The 24,162-nt window shown below is 51.6% G+C and overlaps 11 protein-coding genes across 11 annotated transcripts; 7 read left to right on the forward strand and 4 right to left on the reverse strand.

Annotated features, from left to right (window-relative positions):
• Positions 1–339: 339 nt before the first annotated feature.
• GCG54_00002896 (Replication factor C subunit 3) lies at positions 340–1,556 on the forward strand (the record flags this gene model as incomplete). Its single annotated transcript, XM_045402977.1, has 2 exons — positions 340–1,114; positions 1,162–1,556. 2 exons carry the CDS (start codon positions 340–342, stop codon positions 1,554–1,556), a joined length of 1,170 nt encoding a protein of 389 aa, XP_045264708.1.
• A 1,055-nt stretch (positions 1,557–2,611) lies between these two features.
• Positions 2,612–4,218, reverse strand: GCG54_00002897 (uncharacterized protein; the record flags this gene model as incomplete). The annotated part of the gene is made up of 2 exons (XM_045402978.1): positions 2,612–3,187; positions 3,241–4,218. 2 exons carry the CDS (start codon positions 4,216–4,218, stop codon positions 2,612–2,614), a joined length of 1,554 nt encoding a protein of 517 aa, XP_045264709.1.
• Positions 4,219–7,483: 3,265 nt separating this feature from the next.
• On the reverse strand, positions 7,484–8,326 carry GCG54_00002898 (Prolyl 4-hydroxylase 1; the record flags this gene model as incomplete). Its single annotated transcript, XM_045402979.1, has 2 exons — positions 7,484–8,063; positions 8,124–8,326. 2 exons carry the CDS (start codon positions 8,324–8,326, stop codon positions 7,484–7,486), a joined length of 783 nt encoding a protein of 260 aa, XP_045264710.1.
• Positions 8,327–8,979: 653 nt separating this feature from the next.
• On the forward strand, positions 8,980–10,148 carry GCG54_00002899 (uncharacterized protein; the record flags this gene model as incomplete). The annotated part of the gene is made up of 4 exons (XM_045402980.1): positions 8,980–9,227; positions 9,281–9,638; positions 9,691–9,988; positions 10,045–10,148. 4 exons carry the CDS (start codon positions 8,980–8,982, stop codon positions 10,146–10,148), a joined length of 1,008 nt encoding a protein of 335 aa, XP_045264711.1.
• Positions 10,149–11,153: 1,005 nt separating this feature from the next.
• Positions 11,154–11,486, forward strand: GCG54_00002900 (uncharacterized protein; the record flags this gene model as incomplete). Its single annotated transcript, XM_045402981.1, has 1 exon — positions 11,154–11,486. One exon carries the CDS (start codon positions 11,154–11,156, stop codon positions 11,484–11,486), a length of 333 nt encoding a protein of 110 aa, XP_045264712.1.
• A 1,142-nt stretch (positions 11,487–12,628) lies between these two features.
• GCG54_00002901 (putative peptidase C18A7.01) lies at positions 12,629–14,232 on the reverse strand (the record flags this gene model as incomplete). Its single annotated transcript, XM_045402982.1, has 3 exons — positions 12,629–12,822; positions 12,877–13,835; positions 13,892–14,232. 3 exons carry the CDS (start codon positions 14,230–14,232, stop codon positions 12,629–12,631), a joined length of 1,494 nt encoding a protein of 497 aa, XP_045264713.1.
• Positions 14,233–14,788: 556 nt separating this feature from the next.
• Positions 14,789–16,547, forward strand: GCG54_00002902 (Glycerophosphodiester transporter GIT2; the record flags this gene model as incomplete). Its single annotated transcript, XM_045402983.1, has 4 exons — positions 14,789–15,009; positions 15,090–16,064; positions 16,128–16,233; positions 16,293–16,547. The coding sequence occupies 4 exons, from the start codon at positions 14,789–14,791 to the stop codon at positions 16,545–16,547; spliced, it is 1,557 nt and encodes a 518-aa protein (XP_045264714.1).
• Positions 16,548–17,040: 493 nt separating this feature from the next.
• Positions 17,041–18,417, forward strand: GCG54_00002903 (Alkaline protease 1; the record flags this gene model as incomplete). Its single annotated transcript, XM_045402984.1, is given in 4 exon segments — positions 17,041–17,331; positions 17,385–17,759; positions 17,776–17,911; positions 17,963–18,417. The coding sequence occupies 4 exon segments, from the start codon at positions 17,041–17,043 to the stop codon at positions 18,415–18,417; spliced, it is 1,257 nt and encodes a 418-aa protein (XP_045264715.1).
• Positions 18,418–18,874: 457 nt separating this feature from the next.
• Positions 18,875–19,815, forward strand: GCG54_00002904 (uncharacterized protein; the record flags this gene model as incomplete). Its single annotated transcript, XM_045402985.1, has 3 exons — positions 18,875–18,970; positions 19,025–19,196; positions 19,241–19,815. 3 exons carry the CDS (start codon positions 18,875–18,877, stop codon positions 19,813–19,815), a joined length of 843 nt encoding a protein of 280 aa, XP_045264716.1.
• A 1,680-nt stretch (positions 19,816–21,495) lies between these two features.
• On the forward strand, positions 21,496–22,045 carry GCG54_00002905 (uncharacterized protein; the record flags this gene model as incomplete). The annotated part of the gene is made up of 3 exons (XM_045402986.1): positions 21,496–21,583; positions 21,669–21,769; positions 21,803–22,045. The coding sequence occupies 3 exons, from the start codon at positions 21,496–21,498 to the stop codon at positions 22,043–22,045; spliced, it is 432 nt and encodes a 143-aa protein (XP_045264717.1).
• A 670-nt stretch (positions 22,046–22,715) lies between these two features.
• Positions 22,716–23,933, reverse strand: GCG54_00002906 (Siderophore iron transporter mirA; the record flags this gene model as incomplete). The annotated part of the gene is given in 3 exon segments (XM_045402987.1): positions 22,716–23,224; positions 23,238–23,817; positions 23,874–23,933. 3 exon segments carry the CDS (start codon positions 23,931–23,933, stop codon positions 22,716–22,718), a joined length of 1,149 nt encoding a protein of 382 aa, XP_045264718.1.
• Between the last annotated feature and the right edge of the window lie 229 nt (positions 23,934–24,162).

Here is a 24,162-nt window from a genome sequence, read left to right on the forward strand (position 1 = left end):
TATAATGAAGGAAGAGTTGCACACTTGGAACGCCATGATGTATGCCTTGGGACTGGAAATGCGCTTAACTGACATAACACTGTGCAAAGTGCCTGTAACAGTGCATCTAATACAGTGCTTCCGCGAGAGCACGCACGGCTGTGGTAGGGGGGACCAGCACTTTAAGTGGTCACGTGCGCGCCAATTCCTTAACGCGTCGCGACGCGTCTCGCCGGTTCAATTGCATCACGCATCGAATCGCCCCCAGCTACGTGCGTAGGTACGGTGGTCTCCTTCGCTGTACTCGCGCAACACCCCCCGAACCTCTCACTTGACCATCTTCCATCTCAAATTGTCGCCATGTCTGACTACGAAGATGAAATGGACGTCGACGCTCCGGCGTCCAAAGACATCACCTTCTCGTCCGACGCCAAGCAGGGCAAACGCAGCGCCGCCAACCTCCCCGTCGAAGCCGAAGACAGCTTGCCTTGGGTCGAAAAGTACCGGCCGGTCAACCTGAACGACGTCTCGGGCCACCAGGACATCCTCGCCACCATCAACAAGTTTGTCGACTCCAACCGCCTCCCCCACCTCCTCCTCTACGGGCCCCCGGGAACGGGCAAGACCTCCACGATCCTCGCCCTCGCCCGACGCATCTACGGCGCCGAGAACATGCGCCAGATGGTCCTCGAGCTCAACGCCTCCGACGACCGTGGTATCGACGTCGTGCGCGAGCAGATCAAGACTTTTGCCTCGACGAAGCAAATCTTCACCCTCGGCCCCGCCGCCAAGGCGGGCGGCATGGCGTCGTACAAGCTCATCATCCTCGACGAGGCCGACGCCATGACCAACACGGCCCAGATGGCTCTCCGCCGCATCATGGAAAAGTACACTGTCAACACGCGCTTCTGCATCATTGCAAACTACTCCCACAAGCTGTCGCCCGCGCTGCTGTCGCGATGCACGCGGTTCAGGTTCAGCCCGTTGAAGGAGCGGGATATCAGGGTGCTGGTGGACAAGGTCATTGAGGAGGAGCACGTCAAGATCATGTCCGAGGCGACAGAGGCGCTGGTGAAGCTGAGCAAGGGAGACATGAGAAGGGCGCTGAACGTGCTTCAGGCCTGCCATGCATCAAGTAAGCAGTAGCGTGCAGCCGTATCCTTCGCAAGCTAACACGTCAAGGTACACCACTCCGAACCAAGGACGAGCCCAAGGTCCCCGACAGCGAGATCGTTAGAGAGACAATTACGACCGAGACGATATACAACTGCATCGCCGCCCCGCAACCCGACGCAATCCAAGAGATCCTCGACACCCTCCTGAGCACAACCGACGTGACCACCTGCTTGACGACCATCAACTCGCTCAAGGTGTCGCGGGGCCTGGCGCTGGCGGACATTATCACGGCGGTATCGGAGCAGCTGGCCACGTTGGAAGTCAAGCCGGAGGTGATGATCAAGTGGCTTGACGGGCTGGCGGACATTGAGCACCGCGTTGCGGGTGGAGGCAGCGAGGCCGTGCAGACGGGTGCCGTGGTCGGCGTCATCCGCAGCGGCGCAGAGTTGATGAGCAAATAAGGCCAAAAGGCATTACAGGGATGGAGACGAGAAGAAAAAGAAAGACAGGGAAAACAAAAGATAGATAATTCATGATGTTATGATCACCACCGTGACTGCGACCGTTCCGCCGCCGTTCCCTCAGCTTGAATCATTGCCGCACCAAATCCCCGCAGCTTCTTTTCTAATGATCAGCACTCCAGTCCGCGGAAGCCAGAAATAGCACACAGATTGCCGGATGAACCGTCGTTCCAGAGTTGACAGGGCGAGCAGAGAGTCGTGTGCAAGGTTGTACCATCTCCGTCGCGGCCGCCTTGTCTAGTGTCTCAAGGCCTGAGTCAAGAAAGTCGCCGGTTGTCATCTGAAACCTGTCTTCTTTCCCGGTCAATAGGGAGAACTTACACGTCAAATCGAACTACGGGCAACACGCTCGCATAAAGGAAGGACGTGGCACAATAAGGATATGGTGTGCGAATCGGAATATATGTACGTAAGATAGTAAATCTGTACCCAAAAAAGCTTTTCTATCAGGAACATCGGCGTCTGGCGCCCAGCTGAACGAACCCCCGGACCCCATCCCTGCTCCAGCCTGCTAGCCAAAAAAGACACCGTCTCCAAAAACAAAAGTCTTTCCAATGTGAACGCCAGAGCATTTCCAAGAACTCTTGCCGCCATCTTCATAATAGTTGTACATACAGAAAATAAAACACACATACACACACACGCTTGGGCTGGGAAATTCTATATGCGGAGCCGGGTGGCTTTTTTCGTTGTCGATCGGTTTCTTTGACGGAAACCATGATGCGAGACCAAGGAAATCCAGAATTGAGGGAGAAACCGTTTTCTTTCCCCCTGCCATTTTCAAGACAGTCCGCTTTGGTGTATCCAAGACATTGGCGCCCTGAGACATGGTATAGGGACCCACGTGAAACAAACGTCACGTCTCAAGCCTTGGATGGCAGTCGTAACTTTGCAGTCGTCTCTCGAATCTGCCAATTTTAGCCCATCGTCGTCGAACCTCACGGCTGATCTCCGGCGACGATCGGTGTGCGTCTCCTTTGCCGAGGTTGGATCTCTCAGACATCGGGCCACTTGACGGGTCCGCACTCGCCTTGCTTCTCAATCCAGGAGTTGATCTTGCGAACGTCCCAGCCGGACATGCGGCGCTTCTCCTCCTGGGATTCTTTCCGGACGGGGTGGCCAAGCTTGAAGGCCCAGCTGAAGCCGCAGACGCCATCCCTGTATTGGAAAGAGAAGCAGTTCTGGTCGGCCTCGCATGCCTTGCGGCATTGGCCAAACGACTTGTGCGCTTCCTTCTCTTCGGGCGACAGGTCGTCCAGCTTGGCACGGCTAAGCTGTGTATCGTCATGCTTGTTGGCTGCCTCGTCGAGGTAGAATCGATCGTCGGCGAGGTTATCCCAATCGGCGCGCTCGGGGATCATCTTCGGGGCGAAGAATCGGTGGTAAATGTCCTTGATGCGCATGACGGGGGGCGGGCTCGGCAGGCTTGGGTCGGCGTAGCGCTCGTGCTCGAATTCCCAAAAGGTCGAGATCTCTTCGGCATTCATGTGGTGCATCGTTACGATGGGGTGGCACCAGTGCGTCGGTCCGTAGGGGAGCGTGAAGGGCTTCTCGCCATTGATCGTGGGCCACTGCGACGGGTTAGAAGGTTGCGCGCGCTTGAAACCCGACAGTCAATACTTACCACATTATGAACGTCCACGTCCGCGTTTTCCTTCATGGCGAGGGCGAAGATGTAATCACCACAGCATTCCTTGCTGGCGCGGACGTCCCACTGGTTTCCAACCTTTTCCTTGCCCGCAATCATGTCGCGATGGGCAGCCTGAGAGATGATGTAGCCGGAGCCACCGTGGCCAAAGATAAAGTTGCGAATCATAGTCACGCTGCCGAGATAGTGCTTGTTCTTGGGGTTGAGCTTCTTGAGCCACTGAACAAGCGTGGGCCACAGGACGTAGGTGTCGGCGTCGATGTAGACGTACCAGTCGTAGTTGGGGCGCATGTGATACGTCTTCTCGGCGATGTGGACGTTCTTGTACTTGTCGAGGTTCCATCCCTCATCCTTGGACACGGCAAGCTTGTTGCAGCTCTGCTGGTCGGCTTGGCAGGCCTTCTGGCGGCGGTAGAGGTCAAAGTCCTTGTTGCCGTCCATGGCCTCCGGCAGGACGCTGTCGAGGCTGTCACGGATGTGGTAGTTGGCGATGGTCTGGTCGAGGTCGGAGAAGATGAAGAACTCGGGCAAGCACTTGAGCATTGTCATGAGCTGGGTCGGGACTTTGTCGAAGGACTCGGTGGCGCCCGTCTTCATGATGACGAGAATGTTGCTCGTGTCGGGGAAGGTGTCGCAGATGGGATCGTGAGGACGGTAGGGGATGTCTTGGTTCGTCACATTGTGCTGCGCTTGGCGGTCATCTTCGGCGCTGGGCTTGTCGGGCTTGCCTCCGGGAGGCGGCGGGCCGGGTGGGGGAGGACGTCCTCCGGGGCCGGCGCTGGGTGAACTTCCTGGCGGACCTGGCGGAGGAGGCGGGCCATGGCCTTGTTGGAATGGATGGTAGTTGGGACCCTCGATGGCCCAGTCGGCGCCGAGTCTCCGCGAGGAAATGAGGAAGACGACGGCGGTGACGGTGACGAGCGCAAGGACGGTGAGGGCACGGCGGGACAACATTTTGGATGCGAGTATGGGATTTACAAAACCGTCATGCCGTCTTTGGGTCAAGCCCATGATCTATCTGTGTCGCCTAGGTTCTGAGACGGTGTGCCGACGGGAACGACGGGCACAGCGGAGGTCGGTGGTGCAAGTCGATCGGTCGGTCGCGGGAGGCGCTGCGTGAGACAGGAGGTATTGCGGCAGGTACTATGTATGGCGCCGGACAACGAGCGTGAGGTATCGGGTCGTACTCGTGGCGCGCGCGATCGCAATCGGAGAGAGACGTTGAAGAGGAGGAAGAGAAAGTTCGAGGGACGTCGAGGGCAAAAAGAACAGCAAAGCCAAAAGAGAGGACGGATGGATGACGGAGACAAGAAGAAGACAGGGTGCCCCGGACAAGGAGTGCGGCCGAGCTCGAGATGCGTGGAGGAGGAAACGGGCCGTCGCAAGTGGATTGATTGGAGCTGGACCTTGCTTGCGAGGGAGAGAGTGAGCAAGGAAGAGGGTAGGTAAGGTACCCAGCCAAAGTGACGAAGAGGCGGAAGCGAAGGAAGAGAAAAAGAGGATGACACGCAGGAACTGAGGCGGTTTGGATGGCAGGTAGGCAGGCACGGCAGGCAGCCTCTTGGAGATGAAAAAAAGAGCCACCAAAGCCAAGGCCTGCGCTAGAATAAAAAAGGACCGGGGAGAACTTGAGAAGAGGGGGACGGGCCAAACGGCAGGATACTTTGGTTTAGTGTTTAGCTTCAGCTGCCTACCCAGGTATATCACCGTACTGGATGCTTCGGTCCCGCTGTCCGTTCGGGTTTGCCTTCGAAACGGACCTACTGCGTACATAAGTACACTACGTAGGTCTCCAGCTTCACATTGACGCGTTGAGCCAGGCGCGCATTGATGGGAACAGGCAGGGACCGGGGGCCAAGAATCGACGATGTCGATGCTCTGTGGTTGATACACGGACGTTAGGCCTCAAGGACTCTCTGGCTCTCTGAGTGAGAGTAAGACCCCCACCACGAATGCTCACCGTGTTGGAGGTAAAGGAGCTTGGGAAACTTTGAATTCAATGTCAACTTTTAAGTGGGGACCCTCTCAAGTAGGTACGCGTGACCTGCACTTCCGATGCGGTTTTCTCTCGCTTGGCATCAAGGAGGGAAAGAGCCATGCTCGGTATGGGCCAATGGGCAAGCCACAGAGAAGCTTGGCGACCTAAAACTGCCAACACGAGCAGGGCGGGAAAGGCACTGTGGGCGTGTGGACACCCCGATGGAATAAGAAGGACCTTCGCCTGGTACGTACCGACAGGGGCGACGGTGCTTGTGCTGGATTGGCGCCGTTTGGTTGGCTCGCGACGGTAAGGCGAGCTCGGTTAATTACGGACGGGCGGCGAGACGGCAGGCGCGATGGCAATTCGCCTCAACTTGACAGACCGGAGGCTGGGACTGATGCAGAAGGAGAAGCGCGCCGCTGCACCGTCTGTCAGATGAACCCCCCTCCCTCTGCTGCGTAAAATCCAAAAGACACAATGCCGTGTAGCCCCAACCCAAGCCCGCGCCGTTTGACTCTCCTTTGTGCCCCCCCTTGCGGTTTCCATGCCGTATCCTCGCACCAACTTCCTTTTGATCTGTAGCCTCCCGAAAGCCAAGCCGACCGACCAACGGCGCCAACATGTTCCCTTGTTACCTTACTCCTGAGGTTTGAAGGTGCAGCAGTGGTCCCTGTCGCTCCACTATGACGCCACTCTGTGAGTTCGCACCTGCTGAAAAGGAAACTTCCTCCAGTGCCCCTGAAAATGCGCCCGCCCTCATCCTGACTGCAATGCACCCGCGAAATTGCCACAGATTCATCGCGATGCGCCAGCCTGCCTTGCCACGCGAATCCGGGCGGAAGGCGCCCCCCCCTATTTTTGGATCTCAGCTGCGGGATTCCGCCATCATCTGCCATCTCTGGCTGTCTACGTCCAGAGCACCTCTCCTTCTTTCAATCCGAAAGCCAAGAACTTGTCAACCACAGACTAGTCTTATCGGACACATTTTCATGTCCACTAGCTACCGCGTAGCCACCTTCCTAGCCGACTTGTGCCAAGTCACCTCACTGAGACAGTGAGCAGTCGTCCGTTTCTCTCTTTTTAACTGTGTCCACTAGAGTTGTCTTTGATCCAGATGGCCCCGTTTCCCCATCGCCTGAGTCGGGTTCCGCGGCCGCTTCATCACCCAGCATCCTGGTCGACCGCCGTCCCGTCGCAGCCACCCGGCCTGGCTACCACCCCAATCTCGACGCCGATTCATCCGTTTCAATCCCGAAATTCCTTCGCGGATATCTCACTTTATTTGACTTCAAGCCGGCCCCATTGCCATCATCTTCGGGTCCTACCTCATCTCCCGAGCCCGCCACTCCTCGCCATTCAGAATGCTCAGCCGCTCTCGTGCTTAATGTTCCTCTGCCGTCGCTGCCACTATCCTTATTACTTTTCAAAATCCGGCCGGTCCACCATGGGGCCGCACCACTCTGTGATCAGCTACTCAAGCTGCATGTCTGTGGCTTTTTGAGGGGAATAAGCTACAAGTTGCCGCTCTCGTCGCATTAGAAAAAGAACTCTAGCTTGATTTGATGCGCCTGCATGAAACTTCCCGTTTTGAGCTGCCAGGTTCATCTCATCTTCCCAGCGGCTCGGGTTGCAGAACCCCGCATCGATGCCATCCCACGTCTATTGATACGTCTCTCAGCTTCTTCTGAGGTTGTCCCTTTTTCCCGCCATTGTAGAATGTTTCAAGCCACCAGGGAGCTTGTGTGTAAAAACACAGCACGTTGGCCAATCTTATTACGCTTAAAGCCAGCAAGCGCTTTTAGTTTTGGTTACAGCACCATCTGGCCATCCGTGTTATATTGTCGCTTTCGTTGTCATCACTTAGACCCCATCGCTTGGGACGTTACGATTTCGATAGAATGTCGTCCGGGCCATCGTGGACAATTGCTACAGAAGGTGTTTTCTACCTGCGCGCCAGACGCTCCTCATTGATCCCCGATGAGATGACATGGTAGAAGCTGTACATCCGTTGAAACACATGGTACGGGAACCTTGACACGAGTGCAAGTGCAAAACTACGTGAAGCCGCTGTCAACACCGCTTGAAATGGGGTCTTCCAAGGTCCAAGGCATTATTTTCACCAGAGATGGTTTTTTTACATGATCCTGGTCTGCCCCGTCACCCGACAAATGACATTTTGGTAACTGACCATTAGGGATACATGTGTTGAAAATATTGAAAATATTCATCGGGTTGTGGTTATTCTTCTCCCCGGAGTTCCTTGCTAAGAGGCGCCTGTCGCGTCCAAATGTTCATGCCAACCTTCTGCCCACTGGTCACAGGCAGCCCGGCGTGCAGATTTCGCTGGTCTCCGGTGCCATCCCACAACAGATTCTCCCAGTACACAAAATTGCCTTCCACCGGACGGAACGTCACCCCATTCTCCCAAGGCTCGTCGCAGTCGATAAATTCGCACCACCGTTCGTCGTGAGGGGCATCTAACATGGGGAAGTTGGTTCCCCCGCCCGTCACGTTGACAACAGAGACATATCCAAAGAAGGACGATACCCGATTCCCGCCTTGAGATGCCGTGGTGTGCTTGGGATCTGTGAACCAGTCGGTGTGAAAATGATAGCGCTGTCCCTGCCCATACTTGACTAGTTGCAGAGGTTCAATGTGACTCTTGGGCATGCTGTAGCCTTGGAACGCGATGGCACGGTCCTCGATGCAGCGAACGACATCATCTCGCCATAGAGCTGTGCTCTGCGAGGTGCGGACTTGATGGGTTGTCTTTCCGCCGGCTGCGTCGATGACGCCGGAGTGGGTGAAGGTCTCGCTTCTATGGGCTGTCAGCGGAGCGGCAGGCGAGCATGGGAAACGATAATCTCGAATCACTCACCCAAGCTCCAGAAGATGTTTTCGTTCGGCTGGTGTAACGAAGTCTGGGATGTAAATGACCAGTGGCGATTTCGAGACTATGTGCATCTTGTATGGCGGGTGAGTGCATTGATAGTTGGTCATTGGCTTCTGATCTTGTCCGACAGTTGGGGTTGCCAGAGCTGCCACGAGGGCCAACGTTTTTGCTGCCGCGAGGAACCCCATTTCGCTCACTTTGACGTATCAGGATATGGAAAGTGGTGTTCGGGAGTGGGAGTCTCACGATATCCCTTTTATCAATCAGTTAAGCCAGCAGCTATTAAAGTCGGATGACGGATCCGATGGAGGAGCTGATGAAACTCAATGTGTTTTGGGGCTGGCGTTCACAGGCTGGTGGCTTAACTCTCTGAGCAAGCCGGAGGCTAGTTCAGGGGCTTCCTTGTCTGATCTTCGTGGCTCAGGGGGTGAAAACGGCGCGATTATGGGGCGTCGGCCCCCAAAGCACTGGGGTAACCCCCCGGAACACGTTGGAACCTAAAGCTACCCTCAGCTCTTTTTCAACGTCGTCTGGTGTTCATTCTCTTCTCAGTCATTGAATAGGTGACACGACATTGAAATCTTTTATGATGTTTTTGAACACAGTCGGTTTGGTGCTAGGCGCTGCACAACTCGTGCATTGTTGGAAATTCGCAGCCGCGGACGAGTTTCGCAGTGCCTTAACGAGGAACGAAGACACACTGGTTGCTTGTGAGTACATCATCCCCGATCCGGCTCCAAACATGAGTTCTGACCTGTTCCAGTCGTTGCGGTGAGCTCTTCTCTTGGATTTGATAACTACTACAGAAAACCGTTTTCTGATCCACATTAGCCTTCGAAGTATGGCCTGCAACTATCAGGAAGACGACGCCGAACACGCTTGTACTGATTCGTATTGCAGCGCTGCAAGCGACAGCCTCGAACCCCAATGGGCCGAGGTCCATCAAGAACACCCCAACGCCATCGCAGTCGACTGCCTCCACGACCGTTCTCTCTGCGACGAGACTGATCTAGCGTCTTTCCCGGCTATCAGACTGTATCTTAAAGATGGCAGCATGCAAAGATACCGCGGGCCCCGCAGATCTAAAGAGTATTTGTCCCATTTTAAAATCCGAGGGACTCATGGCTAAAGGATACCGACAGTATCACGGCTTTTGTGAAGAGATTGTCGCGTCCAGCAATCACACATGTCACGCAAAATGCAGCAAGTGACTTCTCAAAGAGCGACAATGTTGTTCTCATCGCCAGACTGGCGAGTAACGACGACAGTCTGCGAGTGAGATTCGACAATTTAGCAAAGCATTACCATGACCGTTATTCCTTTGGTATAGTGCAAGGTTCAGATGCATCGTCTAGCGTTAGCTGCCATAACAACCTCGACAGCCTCCAGTTCAACGCAAACGACCTTTCGGCAGTTGATGCGTTACAGTCGCTCATCCATCAGTGCTCCACGCCTCTTGTGGCACAGCTCACGCGGGGTAACGAGATGGAACACTTGAGTGTAAGTTTTCACAGTCGAGACGTGTATGTCAGTGGGCTCTTACTGCTACCAGGCTGGCAAATCGCTTGTATACTTCTTCGCCTCTGACCACAAGCGACGGGAAGAGTATTCCAGCGACATCAAACAGCTCGCAAGAAACGTTCAGGAGTACCTCAATTTTGTGACTGTGGACTCTAGCGAGTATCCCGACATGCTAGTAGGGTTAGGACTTCCAAGAGACGTATCTGAAGCATTGGCGCTTCACAACCCCCAAACTGGACAGACATTCCCGTACATTGGCAAACTTGACGCCAAAAGCGTGGAAAGTTTCATTTTCGATATTTCCGAGGGCAATGTCCAGCCTTGGGATGGTCAGTCGCCAGCGGCACAGCAGGATGGGGTCCAGAGTGTGCATGATGAATTGTAGGCATTAGCTGCCAGCTCGTAATATCTTCAGCCAAGATTAAAGCTGAAACCTTTGGTGCTTCGGAGCAAAAGGCCAAGCGTTATCTTTGCCCTCCGTCACCATAATGGATTTGAACCAAACCGCCTGTCAAAGTGGACCAAAACCGGTACGACATAATACCTCCGACGTCGATTCTCTGCAGTCACTGCCAGGCGATCCCTCTCAACGACGCCCAACTCGGCAGTCTAAGAACAGTAGCAGCAGATGGGTCACAGAATCTTGACTATGACAGCGAGTGTGAATCTTTCGACATTCACATTGACTGGCATTTCGAAATCAGTTGGCCATCACTCGAACAACTCCATGCTCGTCTGCACAGTTTCTATTGCCCAATTTGTCGTTGGATTAAAGACGCACTCGTTGAGATTCGTGCGGACAGAATGTTTGAGTTGCATGAAATCAAAGGATTTGTCAAGACATCGTTATCTTACGCATGGGGCTGGTCTCCCGGAGCTGCAAGACGCGACACGGGCTTCGGGCGTTAGTAATGAATGCCTGCTTTCATACCCACCGCAAAAGTAAAAAATGGTGTAGTTCTTATTGTTCGACATTGACCAACTATATCGATTTGATAAACAGTCTCTCCGTTGATTTTCGAATCACGTCCAGCAGAGTAATTCCCACCTATACATCATCGGGTAATTGTTGAACATGACACTGGATTGAAAAAGCGGGAAGACTAATGTTCTGGCCTTGCAGATAGTCTAGGCGCACAACCTGTTGCTTCATGACTCAGTCTTAGTGACCCAATCTCATACCTGGATCCTGAATGCGTTCAGTGGATGGAAGAGACGCTTTCCTTGTGCGAAAACCATACACAAGTATGTCATCCCATGTCACGAGAGCATTTTATTCCCGACAGACTCATAGATGTGTCTGATGATGGTCTCAAGACTGTCCCAAAAAGCGAAATATCACAGGGGCTCGAAACCTTTGACCGAAGATAGAGCTACTGTTGGGGAAAGAAAGAAGATACCCTAGCTCAAGCAGAACTGACCACAGCGAATACGGCTCAAAGGCTCCAGAGTTTTGATTTCTCAGAGCTCACCATCTCAATCCAAGAATTCGTAATGGTTACCAGAGCTCTTGGGCTGAGATATCTCTGGGTCGACGCCCTCTGTATCATACAGGGTGCTGGAAGTGACTGGGCCATCCAGTGCGTCATCATGGACAAGATTTATCGTAATGCACACGTAACTGTCTGCGCGTTAGGGTCGGCCAGCTGTGTGCAAGGATTTCTGCAGAAGCGAGCAAAGATGACTCTACCTTTTCACCCCAGCATCACAGGCTCGTTTGCAGTTGACCAGCCAGTCATCCGCGAGACCGGACACTGTCTGAACCCTTGGTCAATGGACTATGATGTCGCAGAGAGTAATTGGGGCGACATAGGATGGACCTTCTAGGAAAACGTGCGTTCAACACGATTGTTGCTATTTGGGAAGCGCAGTGTCCATTTGTCTTGCTCCGAATTTCACGTTTCCAAGCAATGCCGTCACTGGGCTGGGAGCGAATCATTCCAATTTCCATCAGCGAAGCATATGGAGTACGACCGCGTTGAACTTTATGATAGGTGGTCGTCTCGTCTTGTCACATCGTACACGGACCGGCATAAAGCCCTGACGATTGGAACGGACGTTTTACCAGCATTTGCGGGCACAGCTCGCCTGTTACAGGATCTAGTCTGTGACGAATATGTGGCAGGACTCTGGAAAGGGGACATCCACCGAGCACTGTTATGGATGCGCGTTGAGGCAGCAGAGTACCGAGTCTTGCTGAATGGACTATTGAGCTCCAAGACTTAAATAGGACCCTCATGGAGCTGGGTTAGACTTGCCCACATGTGCGACGGAGTTGCCTTCCCGATGTACCAAGTTGGAGAAGACGCTGTGTTTTCACACACCCGCTGTCAGTGAGAGTATGATCTGCATCATTGCGAGGCTACGCCGTCCGGGCCCACTAAATTTGGTGAAGCATCCAACGCCGTGTTGGAGATTATCGCCAAATCGCTTTCTCTTACATCCAGCATGTCGACGACAGAGGAACAGGTGGCGTGGTGCGACGAAAGAATTTTCCGGCTCCAATGCGGTGGAACAACCGCTGTCGATATACAGTTGGACTTTGAATATCTCTGAAATGATATCTTGATGGTTCCTCTGGGGGTGGAGGCTTCAAGACTTCGACTGATCCTCAAGGGGAGTACGATCGAAGAGCCCAAGGCAAATGAGTTCTGTGAAGACGCCGCTGAGAGCGACGAAAGGATAGAATGCCGCATTGATCACAATGAGCAGAGTGGAGTGCGTCATCCCGTCGAAGGAAAACATCCGTTAAGACCTCTAGCAAAGAAACATCGAACGGCAAATGGTTTGGTGGTCTACCCGACGTTCGTGAGTGGAGAGTTCTATCGGGCTGGTATATTCTTCCCTATACCGCAGTCAGGGGCAAGACTTGATGTTCTTGATCTGTCTCATACGGAGAGAATATCTATTATCTAGGGAAGTCTCAAGTGTAAATCCTTCCTTCTTACTCGTTCAGACCCGTACAGAAGTTAGGGATCATACGGTCCTGTAGCTCGGCGACCCGTGAGAAGTTCGGCTTCTCCAGACTCCTTGACGAGATAGATGTCTTCATGTCTTACACCAAACCTGTTCTCAAGGTAGATGCCTGGCTCATTGGTAAAGGTCATGCCCGGCTGAAGCAAAACTTGCTTGTTCCACTTATTCAAGTAAGGGGACTCGTGGGCTAAGGAACGTGAGCAATCATACATCGGTCTCGGGGGCGGGCACGAAAACTCACCTTTGATACCAATGCCATGTCCCAGGCGATGAGTAAAACCATGGCCGTAGCCTGCGTCCTCAATAACAGTGCGCGCGGCAATGTCAACACTAGCAGCCGTGTTGTTCGGCTTGAAAGCAGCAGCAGCAGCAGTCTGTGCTTCCAACACAATGTCCCAGACCTTGAACTTCTCCGCTCGGAGCTCAGGAGTCGATTTGGAGGTATGCATTGTTGATGACTTCCCGAGAAGTCCGAGGAGCATTCCAATCATACTGCGGCGTTCTATCTTGGGCGGGTCAACGAAGAAACTGCGACAGATATCCGAGCTGTAACCCAAATAGTGAGCGCCAACATCAATGACGACCATGCTCTCGGCCGTCAACTTCTTCCAGCCAGTGACGAAGCCGCCATGGGGTAAGGCTCCGTGCTCTTCAAACAAAACAATGTTGAAGAAGAGTTGGAAGTCGATGGACAAAAGAGCACCATTCAGGATTTCGGTTACCTCATCTTCGGTCAGACCAGGAACTAGACAAGGCCGCATTGCCCTAACCGCAACAACGGTTCCGGTGTTGACGGCGCGGAGCAACTCTACTTCTGCAGGAGTCTTCTGTTGTCGCACAAGTTCCACTTCCGGGTTCAGACCGACGGTCTCAAATCCGACAGAACCCAGACCACGGACGATGTAATCACGCATCTCCTCATCAACCATGACTTTGGCCTTGTGGCCATCGAAGAGACGCGACTGAAGTAGTGTATCGTATGGATTCCAATGCTCTTCCCAGATCACAATGTCAAGATCCTCGTCTCTAGAAGGAATTCCCAACATGCGAACTCGGCCTTCTTCGAAATGGGGGGACAAAAAGGCTGTTTTGGCAGTGACTTCACCAGATGATGAGGTCTGAGGCAAGACCAACATCAGAAACGGTCGTTCCTCAGGCTCCCATGGCTCCCAATCAACCTGGGAAATATTGCCATAGTATCTTGTCCAACGTCAGAACGGACAGAAAGGCTTTTTTCACAGGGCGGACTGGCTTACTGAAAAGTGTAGCCGGGTTCAAGTACGAAGGCGTCTACACCTGTAGCGGCTAAGGCTCTGGCGAGACGATCCCGTCTCTCAATGAACTCGTCGCTGGAAATGGGCACAGCAGAGTCGAGAAACGACAAGTCAGACTTCAAGTTGTCGATGGCGCACTGCTGAACCTTTTGGAAGACTGTTTGTTGGCTGACGTGGTACAAAGAAGATTTGTAGAAGGTCATAGCCAACAGAAAGAGCACAGTCGCAACAAGGGGAACCATTCGGGTGCGGCTCGCCTTCTGATGCGGCGTCGGAGCCGGAAAGGCTGGAGCGCCTCTAGGAGGCTTCTCTGGATTAGGCATCGGTCGTTTTGTATCTTCAACAGACAATGTAAGATTTGTCAAGTCAAACTGACGAATGGATTTGTGTATTTCTGATTTTTTCGCGAGTGAGAAAATGACAGGCAAATGCAGAGACAACGGAGGATAAACTGCCGAGAGGTCGGATGTCGGGGGCTGTCCGACTTCGCGCACCAACCCCTCTCCGGGGTGCAGCAGATGCGGATCACTTGCTGGCTTTGGAATGTTCCCCACACGAGTCATGCCAGCCACGCAGCACGTACCAACACTTGCAGCGACCAACTCGTATCATTCGCAAGGGTGTTGATAACGCATGCGTGTTTCCCTCGGGTTACATCGCCGAACCGGACCAGCAGATAGGAATGCAATCGCTGCCTGTTATTTGCCGAAGACCTGAGGGACCCGGTCCGGAGGGTTGGGTGAGATATCGAGCCGCGGTCATGAGTAAAATGGATGGGTGGCCCGCTGGAGTTTGGGGAGGATTGTCGTTACCCTCTTCTCTCCCGGTTTTACCCATCAATCTTATGTTTTGCCCGTGGAACTGCAGCGCACCGGCATTATGAGCGCCGAACCAACACACGACATCGACGCGCCCGCAAAGGTGCCGAAAAATTTTGCTGGCAGCGACAAGATTGCAACCGATGATGCAAAGGCGGCCGCGAACGTGGAGAAAGGAGAAATAGACATCATGATGGAGGAGCCTGAGAAGACCTATTACAGCACCGTTTCTGTCTGGCTTATGGTCTTATTTTCTGGCTTGGCGATTGGTTCTGACGGATAGTATGACTCTTTCAGACAAACTCTCGTCATATCTAGCCTTAATCCCTCTCGATGTCCGAAACTAACAGTTGTCTCTACAGCAATGCCGCCGTCATTGGCAATGTGGAGCTGCTGCTCGCTATTCTATATCCCGACGAATTAACTGACACAATCTACCAGCGTCTGTCAAATGCGTTCCTCATCGGAATGATTGTTGGCATGCTGCTTTTTGGCGTGGTAGTTGACCAACTTGGACGAAAGACCGGCGCCGTTGCAACCACAGTTCTGTTGGTGCTGGGCATCACGCTCTCCACGGCGGCCAGTGGAACAAACCCGACTGGAATGTTCTGGATGTTGATTGTTGCTCGCGGTATAGCCGGCGTTGGTGCTGGTGGAGAGTATCCTGTGTCAGGCGCTGGTGCAGCCGAAGCCACAGACGAAGACGCCAAGTATCGCAAGAGGAGAGGCTTCATGTTCGCCATGTTGGCGGATCTGTCAAGCAGTCTGGGATATATCTGGGGCGCTTTGGTGCCCCTGCTTCTCTTACTGTGTGTTGGTCAGCAAGTTTCCAAGTATGACATCGTCTGGCGAACATCTTTTGCTCTTGGAATGGCACCACCGCTTCTCATTTTCTGGTTTAGAATGCGCATGGCCGTTTCGACAGCATACCGCAAGTCAGCAATGCGTAAGCAGCGCACACCTTACTGGCTGGCTTTGAAAAGGTATTGGAGGCCTCTCATCGGGTCCGCTTCGACTTGGTTCCTATACAACTGGATCAGCATTCCTTTTGGTATTTTCAGCTCTACCATTATGTCTCGAGCCAACGCCGGCGACAGCCTCGTGAAAACACTTGGATGGGGTGTCGTGATCAATTGCTTTTACGTACCTGGTCCCTTTATCGGAGGATATCTCTCCGACAAGATTGGTCGACGTCAGACTATGGCCTTGGGGTTCACACTGCAGGCAATCCTTGGATTTGTTCTCGGTGGAGCGATGAACCCTATCCAGAAAGTCTTCCCATTGTTCGTCGTGCTGTACGGTATTTTCTTGACGCTGGGCGAAGTTGGACCCGGAAGGTAAGTGAGACGACGGCGAGCCGCCTAGATCCGTCGAAACAGCTCAGCTAACACGCCATCCAGTACGGTTGTTTTGACTGCTTCTGAGTGTTTTCCAACATCCATCAGAGGACAGATGATGGGTCTGATCTCGGCTTTCTCAAAAGCTGGAGCGGCTATTGGGACACAGGTAACTTCGTCTCTTCTCGCTAGATTGTGGTCTTTGCTCCTCAAACTGACTCGCCTAAGGTATTTACGGCCATTCTCAACTCCTACACGTCGGATCCCTCCAAAGGAAACCAAGTAGCTTTCTTGATTGGGTCAGGGTTTGCTGTTCTAGGTGCTATAATCGCGCTGTTTGTTATTCCGGACGTGTCTCGCCGGCTGAACGATGACGATGAGGCCTGGAAAAAATATCTGCAGGAGAACAACTGGGATGCACAGTGGGGTGACGAGGTTACTCGAGATCCATCGGGAGTAATAATGAACAAGGCCGCCTCCTGAGAATGAGTGTCTCAGTTCAATGAAGACTGGGATTGGGCTGATGTTTACTCAAAGGTCCGCTTGGCCGAGCTTGACAAGTTACTGAGCCTGGGAGGTAGTTTTCTACTGCTGCTGCTCAAACATGGTTTGGAAATCGTAGCACTCGACATTTATTGTGTGACCCGTGTCTGAGAAATTGTGAAATGGATCCTGATTCTGTCCTTGAAAGCTGAGATGGCCGACCGGGGCACTTGGACAACGTGACGAATGGCTGTGTGATTGCATCTTGTGAAGCGGCATGGCAAGGTATCATTCGGTCAAGATCCCCTTGCGATGATCCTTGTTGACCTACCTATTGAGGGTTAGCGAGCCAGAAATACGAGAGCCAAGAAAACAGACTCGGGTCACCAGTAATTTCTGTTGCTGTTGCGTGATCAAAGCCAGAGCATAAAACGGGTAATCTCCCGCCGGAGAAGTGAGTTCCTTTCAATTTCGGATCCCCAGCTGCGTCAAAATGAGGTTCAATCTCTCTATTCTTTTGAACGGCGTTCCATTTGCCCTTGCCCAAATCTTGGCAGCTCAAGACGTTGTGATTCCAGACAAATACATCATCAGTCTGAAGGCGAATATACCCGAGACTGCTGTTGAAAACCATCTCAGATGGGTGCAGGAAGTCCACAAGAAGCGGGATTTATCCCGTCGCGACCTCGTCGGAGTTGAAAAGACCTTTGATATCGGCTCCTTCCACGCTTATACGGGTTCTTTCGATGAAGAAACCTTGACGGAGATCCAAGCAAATGAAGTCGTACGTCGATTCACAAAAGACAATAGTGGGATTATGTTTGACTTCTGTGACAGGTCGAGCGTGTGGAGCCAGATACTTCCATCTATCCGTTTGATGTTGTGTCCCAGCAGCAGGCGACATGGGGTTTGGGCACCATTTCACACGTGGCCCCTATTGATGCGAATGCCAGCCTTAGGGATGGATTTGAATATCGCCACGACGAAAACGGAGGAGAAGGTACGTTCGCATACGTGATTGATACTGGTGTCTGGATCGACAACCCCGACTTTGAAGGGCGGGCCGAACTAGGATACACAGTATTCGCGGACATCCCTTTCGAAGATAGCACTGGCCATGGCACGCATGTTGCTGGCACTATTGCGTCCAAGACATGGGGAGTTGCGAAGAAAGCGCGTATCATTGCAGTCAAAGTAATTGCACCTGGCCGAGTGAGTAACTAAATAGGACAACGGAGACGCCGAGGCTAACATATACCTGCAGGGTGTCATGTCGGACTTTATGGATGGATTCTCTTGGGCTGTGAACAACATCACGTCGATCCCTGGTCGTGCTGCAGTGTCAGTGATCAATATGAGCCTGGGTGAGTTACGTGTTACTGAAACTTTGGTTTGGATAAGCTGACCCCAAAAAGGCGGCCCAATCAACTATGCATTTGATAGCCTGGTGCACGCAGCATCTGAACAGGGAATTGTGTCAGTCGTCTCCGCCGGCAACGCTGGTGTTGATGTGAACCGCATATCTCCAGCGGGAGTAGTCAGTGCTATCACGGTTGCAGCTAGCGCTGCAAACAATACTGTTCTAAGCTACAGCAACTTCGGGTCTAAAGTTGACTTGTATGCTCCAGGAGTTGACGTGTACTCGCTGTCATTAGTGGAAGGAAAGGACGTAGCATTGACTGGCACATCTATGGCCTCGCCCCACGTTTCTGGCCTGGTGCTGTACCTGAAGAGCCTGGAAGGAGGCCTAGAGTCTGTTGAGGCAGTGACTGCCAGAATCTTGGAGCTGGCCAAGCCGGACGTCATTGATGGAGTACCGGAGTACACGCCCAATCTGCTCGCATACAACGGAGTCGAAGCAAGGTTGTAGCAAAGAGGGCGAGAGTAATCCCTGAGAACTTAGTAAACCATCTTAGGCAAAGAAAATGGGTTCATCGTACGACTCGGCCCACGCTGTCATGCCGGCATCAAGAGGAAAGACAATTAAACGCTTCCGGACTGTAACATTCCTTTAACACCGAAGAAAATCTAACTCTAACCCCGAACTTTCTGGTCTAGAACTAGACAAGATTGGGTTCGAGGACTTTCGGGTGACTTGCCGTGTCATTTCCCCGCCTTGATAAGCCGTCACACGGGTGCATCTCCGGTCTAAAAGGGGCGTGGGGCGTGGGGTTCTACTGACTAGGTTCACTCCCACACTCCCAGCGAGGTCAACTACAGCTCTTTCGGTTCCATATAAAGTAGGGAACCCCCAAAGAAGATGGGTTTCTTGGTCATCGACATAGATTCTCAACAAATACATCAGCCATATCTCTAAACAATCTGCAATGACATTCAACTACGAGTTCAAAGCCAGTTTGAGTCTCGCATCAGCCGCAGCACTTGTACTATCCATTGGTGTCTTTGCCTGGATAACATCAACGGTAGGGCCATGCTCATATATCATCCTGTCTCCATGACTGACATGAATCACGAAGATTAGGAAATGGCGTCTCTCCAACGACCTCAAGTCTGGCATCAGAGAAGTGGAGAACCACGCTCATAACGTGACGACGAAGACCCCTCTGGAACGGCTTGAAAACTTCGACTGGAAAGCCACGTCACCGAGGAAATTCAGACCTTTCAAGCCGATTTATCACATCACCATGGGTTCGTGTACTTCATAAGAATACTGGTAAGACTGGTTCTGATAGCTCTGAGTGAAGCCCTGCAGTCCGATACGCCGTCCGATCTTGTCACAATCGATAAAGACTATCTTGAACGGATCAATCTTCGCAAAAGCCTCATCAAAAACCATGGCCAGACGGTCCATGGATATATTCCATCCGGCCAGGATGCCGTGCAAGAGCTCTACAGCTACCTGATGTCAGAATACCTACCCACTCGATATCCCACATTATTCAAACTGCCGGAGAACAGCAGCATCGTCAAGAATCAGGTAACACGAGATGAATACTCAGTCGAACCCCCAATTGATACACTCGCTGCCCTACGCGCAGTAGGCACGTCGGTTGAAGAGGACATTTTCATCCTGAAACCAACACCTGATGGACATCAGTGTGTGGCATTCATGTGCTGCTTCCCATCAGGGTGGAATCCTGCCTCGAAGCTTGGGAAACATATGAACGCCATCCACACCACCGTTCCAGCGTTTGGAAAAATAGGACCTAGCATGGAGCGTTTCTTCACAAAGCTGAAAGTTGGAGAGAGCGTTAAACGTGTCAATGTAAAGTCTATCTCGCGAACAAAGAAGGCTCAGAGTGTATAAGCTAACGCAACGGTAACCCAAGTGGACAATTCAGACTCATAAAAGTCTTTATAATACAAAGGGGAATCACATCCACAGCGAATACAAGGCGGATCCTGAAGAGCATATCGATGCGGAAAAGGTAGATACAGAGAGACTTGCGAGGCGGAAGATGAGATTAGCCAGCTAACAATTGCAAAGGCATTTGTGCGATGCGAATTACAGACTTTGAGCCGGCTCCCGAAGTCACACAGCATTCTCTTTTCTTTCAAGACGTACTTGTACCCCCTGAAAGAGATCAAGGCGGAGGGCATGGGGTCTGAACTTGCTGATGCAATTGAAGGTCTGAAAAAAGGAAACTGCCCCGGAATGTGGAAGTATAAAAGCGCTGTCAGATGGGGAAAGCCGGTTTGCGAGTACCTTCGCGGTGCTTGAGTTCATGATGGCATCGAAACGCACTAGCTATGGAACTATCATTGTGTACTCAAATAGTAAAATTGACAAGTTTCTACCGTAATTTCATCGTTGATGTTAGTGACCGCAAGTTTAATACGACGTTCGAGTCAAACACATTATGTGAGAGGTCTGAGACTCTGGGGAAACAGATGCTCATGCTCGTCTGAATCAGATGACTTCGGTCAAGGGACTGACACATCTTTCGTTCAGACTTCAATAGGAGTCGAATCGCAGAAGAGGCGAACATGGAGAGAGACACGCGGAGAGGTAGCTGGCAGGATTGGAAGAGCAAGGTGGCGTGTCTGTAGCAAGTGTCCATCGAACGTGGTACTACGTATGTATACCCCAGTCAATTCCAGATCTAGATTCCGGGGATACGCCATTTACGCGGATTGCGTTGATACGCTAGACACGCTTGTGGGCCCCCACCCAACAGATGGCCGCCAGAGGGATGGATGACGGACTGCTGAAGGGGAAAGTCAAAAGAGACCCAACTAATTGCACGGCAACGGACGTTAGCCAATGATTGAGGGGTAAAGACCGTTTAACGCGTGCCAACAGGCAAGTACAATTAATATCGACCTGCGACGCTGGCGATTTTGTTGATTGCGGGGGCATAAGGATTCTTACTGTCCCACTCTCTAAAACTTCTCCCTAGAATTATACCCAGATTACCACGCTGCGAAATGGGAGTGCTGCAATCCTATTAACCCCAATTATTCTCATGGTTTCTGTTGATGTCAGCGCCTATGTTGTCCCAGGCGTGTCGCCCGTATCGTGCGTAATCGCACTCAGCAGCAATGTGCACTTCAAGCCATGAAAGAACACAGAATCTTTACGCACTAAAAGCACAAATCACATGTTCCTTGGTAAAGTATCCTGATATATGTGCTGTCTTTGTAAGCCCCCAGCCACGAGCTCTGAAGTCAATAACGGTAGCGCTAAAGTGTCGTTCAATTTCCAACAAACACGCAATAGGACGGGTCAACTTCAACGAAGCACAATTGAGACTTTTTCGTCATCCCAAAGCACATGGTGATTCAGCGGTAAGATATTCACACTGCATAAAAATGTTAAGTCAGAGTTTAGTCGATCATACACATTGTTCTCAATCATGGAAGGTAAGTAGTCTCACAGCTAGGGAGGAGCATTATCTAGTCCAAATTAGGTATCCCTGAGATTGGACCTGCCGGAGTCCAACCTTTGCCAAGCCTTGCGTTCCAGTCCTGTAAGTTGATGTAAAGAATGCCGAAAACGCAAAACCGTGTAATTTGTAGCAGCTATCTCGTGGACGGCAACTCTGTCTTGATGAATGCGCTCGAATTACTGCATCGTCGCTTCTCCATGATACCACAATCATGTAACGACGGAGTCATCGTTGCTATTGGGATATCCTCTTCCTCCAGACTCAAGCACAGTGATGTGTCCTCAGGGGACAAAGGACCTCATCCCGCTTGCTGAAGGAACGTTCGCGTCGGAGGGAGGAGCTGATGCTTTTCTGGACCTGATTCAAGACAAGGTGACAGATCTGGTTTAACGAAGGCTTCGGGAGACGCGTGGCGCTACCATTGGAAAGAAGGCACTCTTTGGCCATTCTCCTGGAGGGCTCTTCGTTTTACATGCCCGTTTTACGACACCCAATAGTTTCGACTGCTTTTTGGCCAGCAGTCCAAGCTTTTGGTGGAAAAACCATTTCATCTTGAAGGAGGAGGTCGGGTTCCGTGAAACTGAACGCTATGTCGTTACTGTTGACCGTGGAAAGGCAGGAACAGGATCCCTGGAGAAAGCGAGGTGAAGACGATCGCCATTACAAAGAGAGCAGATCGTCACCGGCAGCGAAAGATGGTGGATAATGTTTACACTATGGAGAGACGCCTTCAGGTATATGGGAAGCGTAAGTACCTCGCCGCTTATATGTATAATGGAGAGGATCACGGTACGGTCATTTCATGTTCATTGAGTAGAGAATTGGCGACGTTCTTCAGGGACTGGCCCTTTGCAACACAATACTGAATGATGAATCACCGGATTCTCTGTAGACTCAGTCTTATCTCAAATTATGACGAAACAAATCTAAACACCGCGAGCTTTGTTAGCCTCTATAGTGACACTTTCAACGTAATCTCCCCTGTCGTTTTCGATTTTGTCCATGCCCTCCTCGGTTAAGCTCGACCTTTGCGTCTGAACTAAATCAACATTCTTGACAAGCCACATTATAATCAACATCAGAGCTAGCGCGCATGTAGTAGAAACAGCAAGCAGCTGCTATGTCTCTGTGTATGCAAGGTCGATTGCTTGTCGCTCAGTCGTACCGATAGTAAATTTCTGTGCAACAACGATATACGCAAAGATAGACCTTGCCTTGAACTTGAAAGTGGATGGGAGATATTTCTCAAGATTTTCAGAAGATTTGAATGCCAAATGGCATCGAAAATACTGAGGATAGGTCAGGCCACGGATACCCATCACGGTTGGAAAGTTATGTACCTTGTTCCAATACCACCACCAAGATTCATGCTCGCAAAAACCATTCCTACACCGACAGCGATGCCATCCCGGTCAACCACCGCCTGGATGCAAACCTGGACTGCAGTCTGATAGAGCCCTCTGCAAACTCCGACTAGCGTCTTTGCGGCGATGAAAGATGCCTCATTTGCGACGCCAGCTCCACGCATATTGACGAGGTAGATTTGAAGGCCCTGTCCCGGTACACAAAGCGGAACACCAGCCAAGACCCATGGTTTTGCCCTTTTGAAATAGTTCGTTAGAAGAGCATCAACCATAGATGAGATCTGGAAAGATACGCCCAAGGAGTTGCTGAAAAATAAAGGATAGTTAAACTGGACAGTTTGGAGAAAACCAATACGAACGTAAGGTACCAACTCAATTCTAGTCGCATGTCCAGTAGAGAAACCACCTGCAACTTTCAGGTAGCTGGGAATAAATACAGAAGACAAGGAGTAATGCATAAAATCTAGGACGCAGACCCCGCAAGCAGCTGCGACGGTCCTGTGTCTGACACGCCGGAAAGGAGTTCCAGACGAAGAAGAGCAGAAATAGCACAACTCCAACCACGACCATTCTAATGAAGCTTCCCATGCCCCACGAAGTGCTATTTTGCGATCCAGTCAGGGACATAGGAATCAAGATCAGTGATAAACCACCAATCAGAAGGAGACATCCGAGAATATCAAGCTCCACCCAAACGATTTTATAGCTATTGACCCAAACAGAGGCGCTGGACTGGATGTCTTGTAAGATTCTGGGACGCGCCCTACTTTCTAATCGACCTTTATCCTTGCGTTTGCGAACAAACAAAGTCAAAAGTAGCGGGAGTGCGACGACCGGTACCATAATGGCCCACATGCCGTAGCCCCATCGCCAGGTTGAGTGGTCTAGGAAACCCTGTGCAACGATTGTGCCCAAATACGGCGTTGGAATAGCGCTGATTGTTTCTGGGAGAGAAAGCCATATACCACGGTTTCGCAAAATAGTGAGACCGGAAATAAAAATCTGCTGAGTGATGCCGAATCCCACGCCGCCGACGGCGTCGAACAAGCCGCCTTCCTATGAAAGCAGAAATTAGGAAAGATCAGCGTGACCATAACTCGAGTGATACTCACAAAGCAAGTTTCTATGTTTTGACAGGGTGCCAGGAGAATGAGGGGCAGGACGGTGAGCATTATGGAAAATATGAAAAGTTCGAAGCGTCCGAATATCTACCGAAGCAAAGACTATCAGTATCTCCAGCAAAGGACGTAAGCGGATTAATTCCATACGTCGGATAGATTAGCAATGATGGACATGAGAGTAGACTGGCAATCGTTTCAATGGCATGGGGAGCACTCAGAAGGGAATTTCCCTTGAAAGCACTTGTAGCGTAGCCACTTTATGTGGACGTAGAATACTTGA

The sequence above is a fragment of the Colletotrichum gloeosporioides genome, assembly GCF_011800055.1.
Source record: "Colletotrichum gloeosporioides strain Lc1 chromosome Unknown consensus_42, whole genome shotgun sequence".
Classification (NCBI taxonomy): domain Eukaryota; kingdom Fungi; phylum Ascomycota; class Sordariomycetes; order Glomerellales; family Glomerellaceae; genus Colletotrichum; species Colletotrichum gloeosporioides.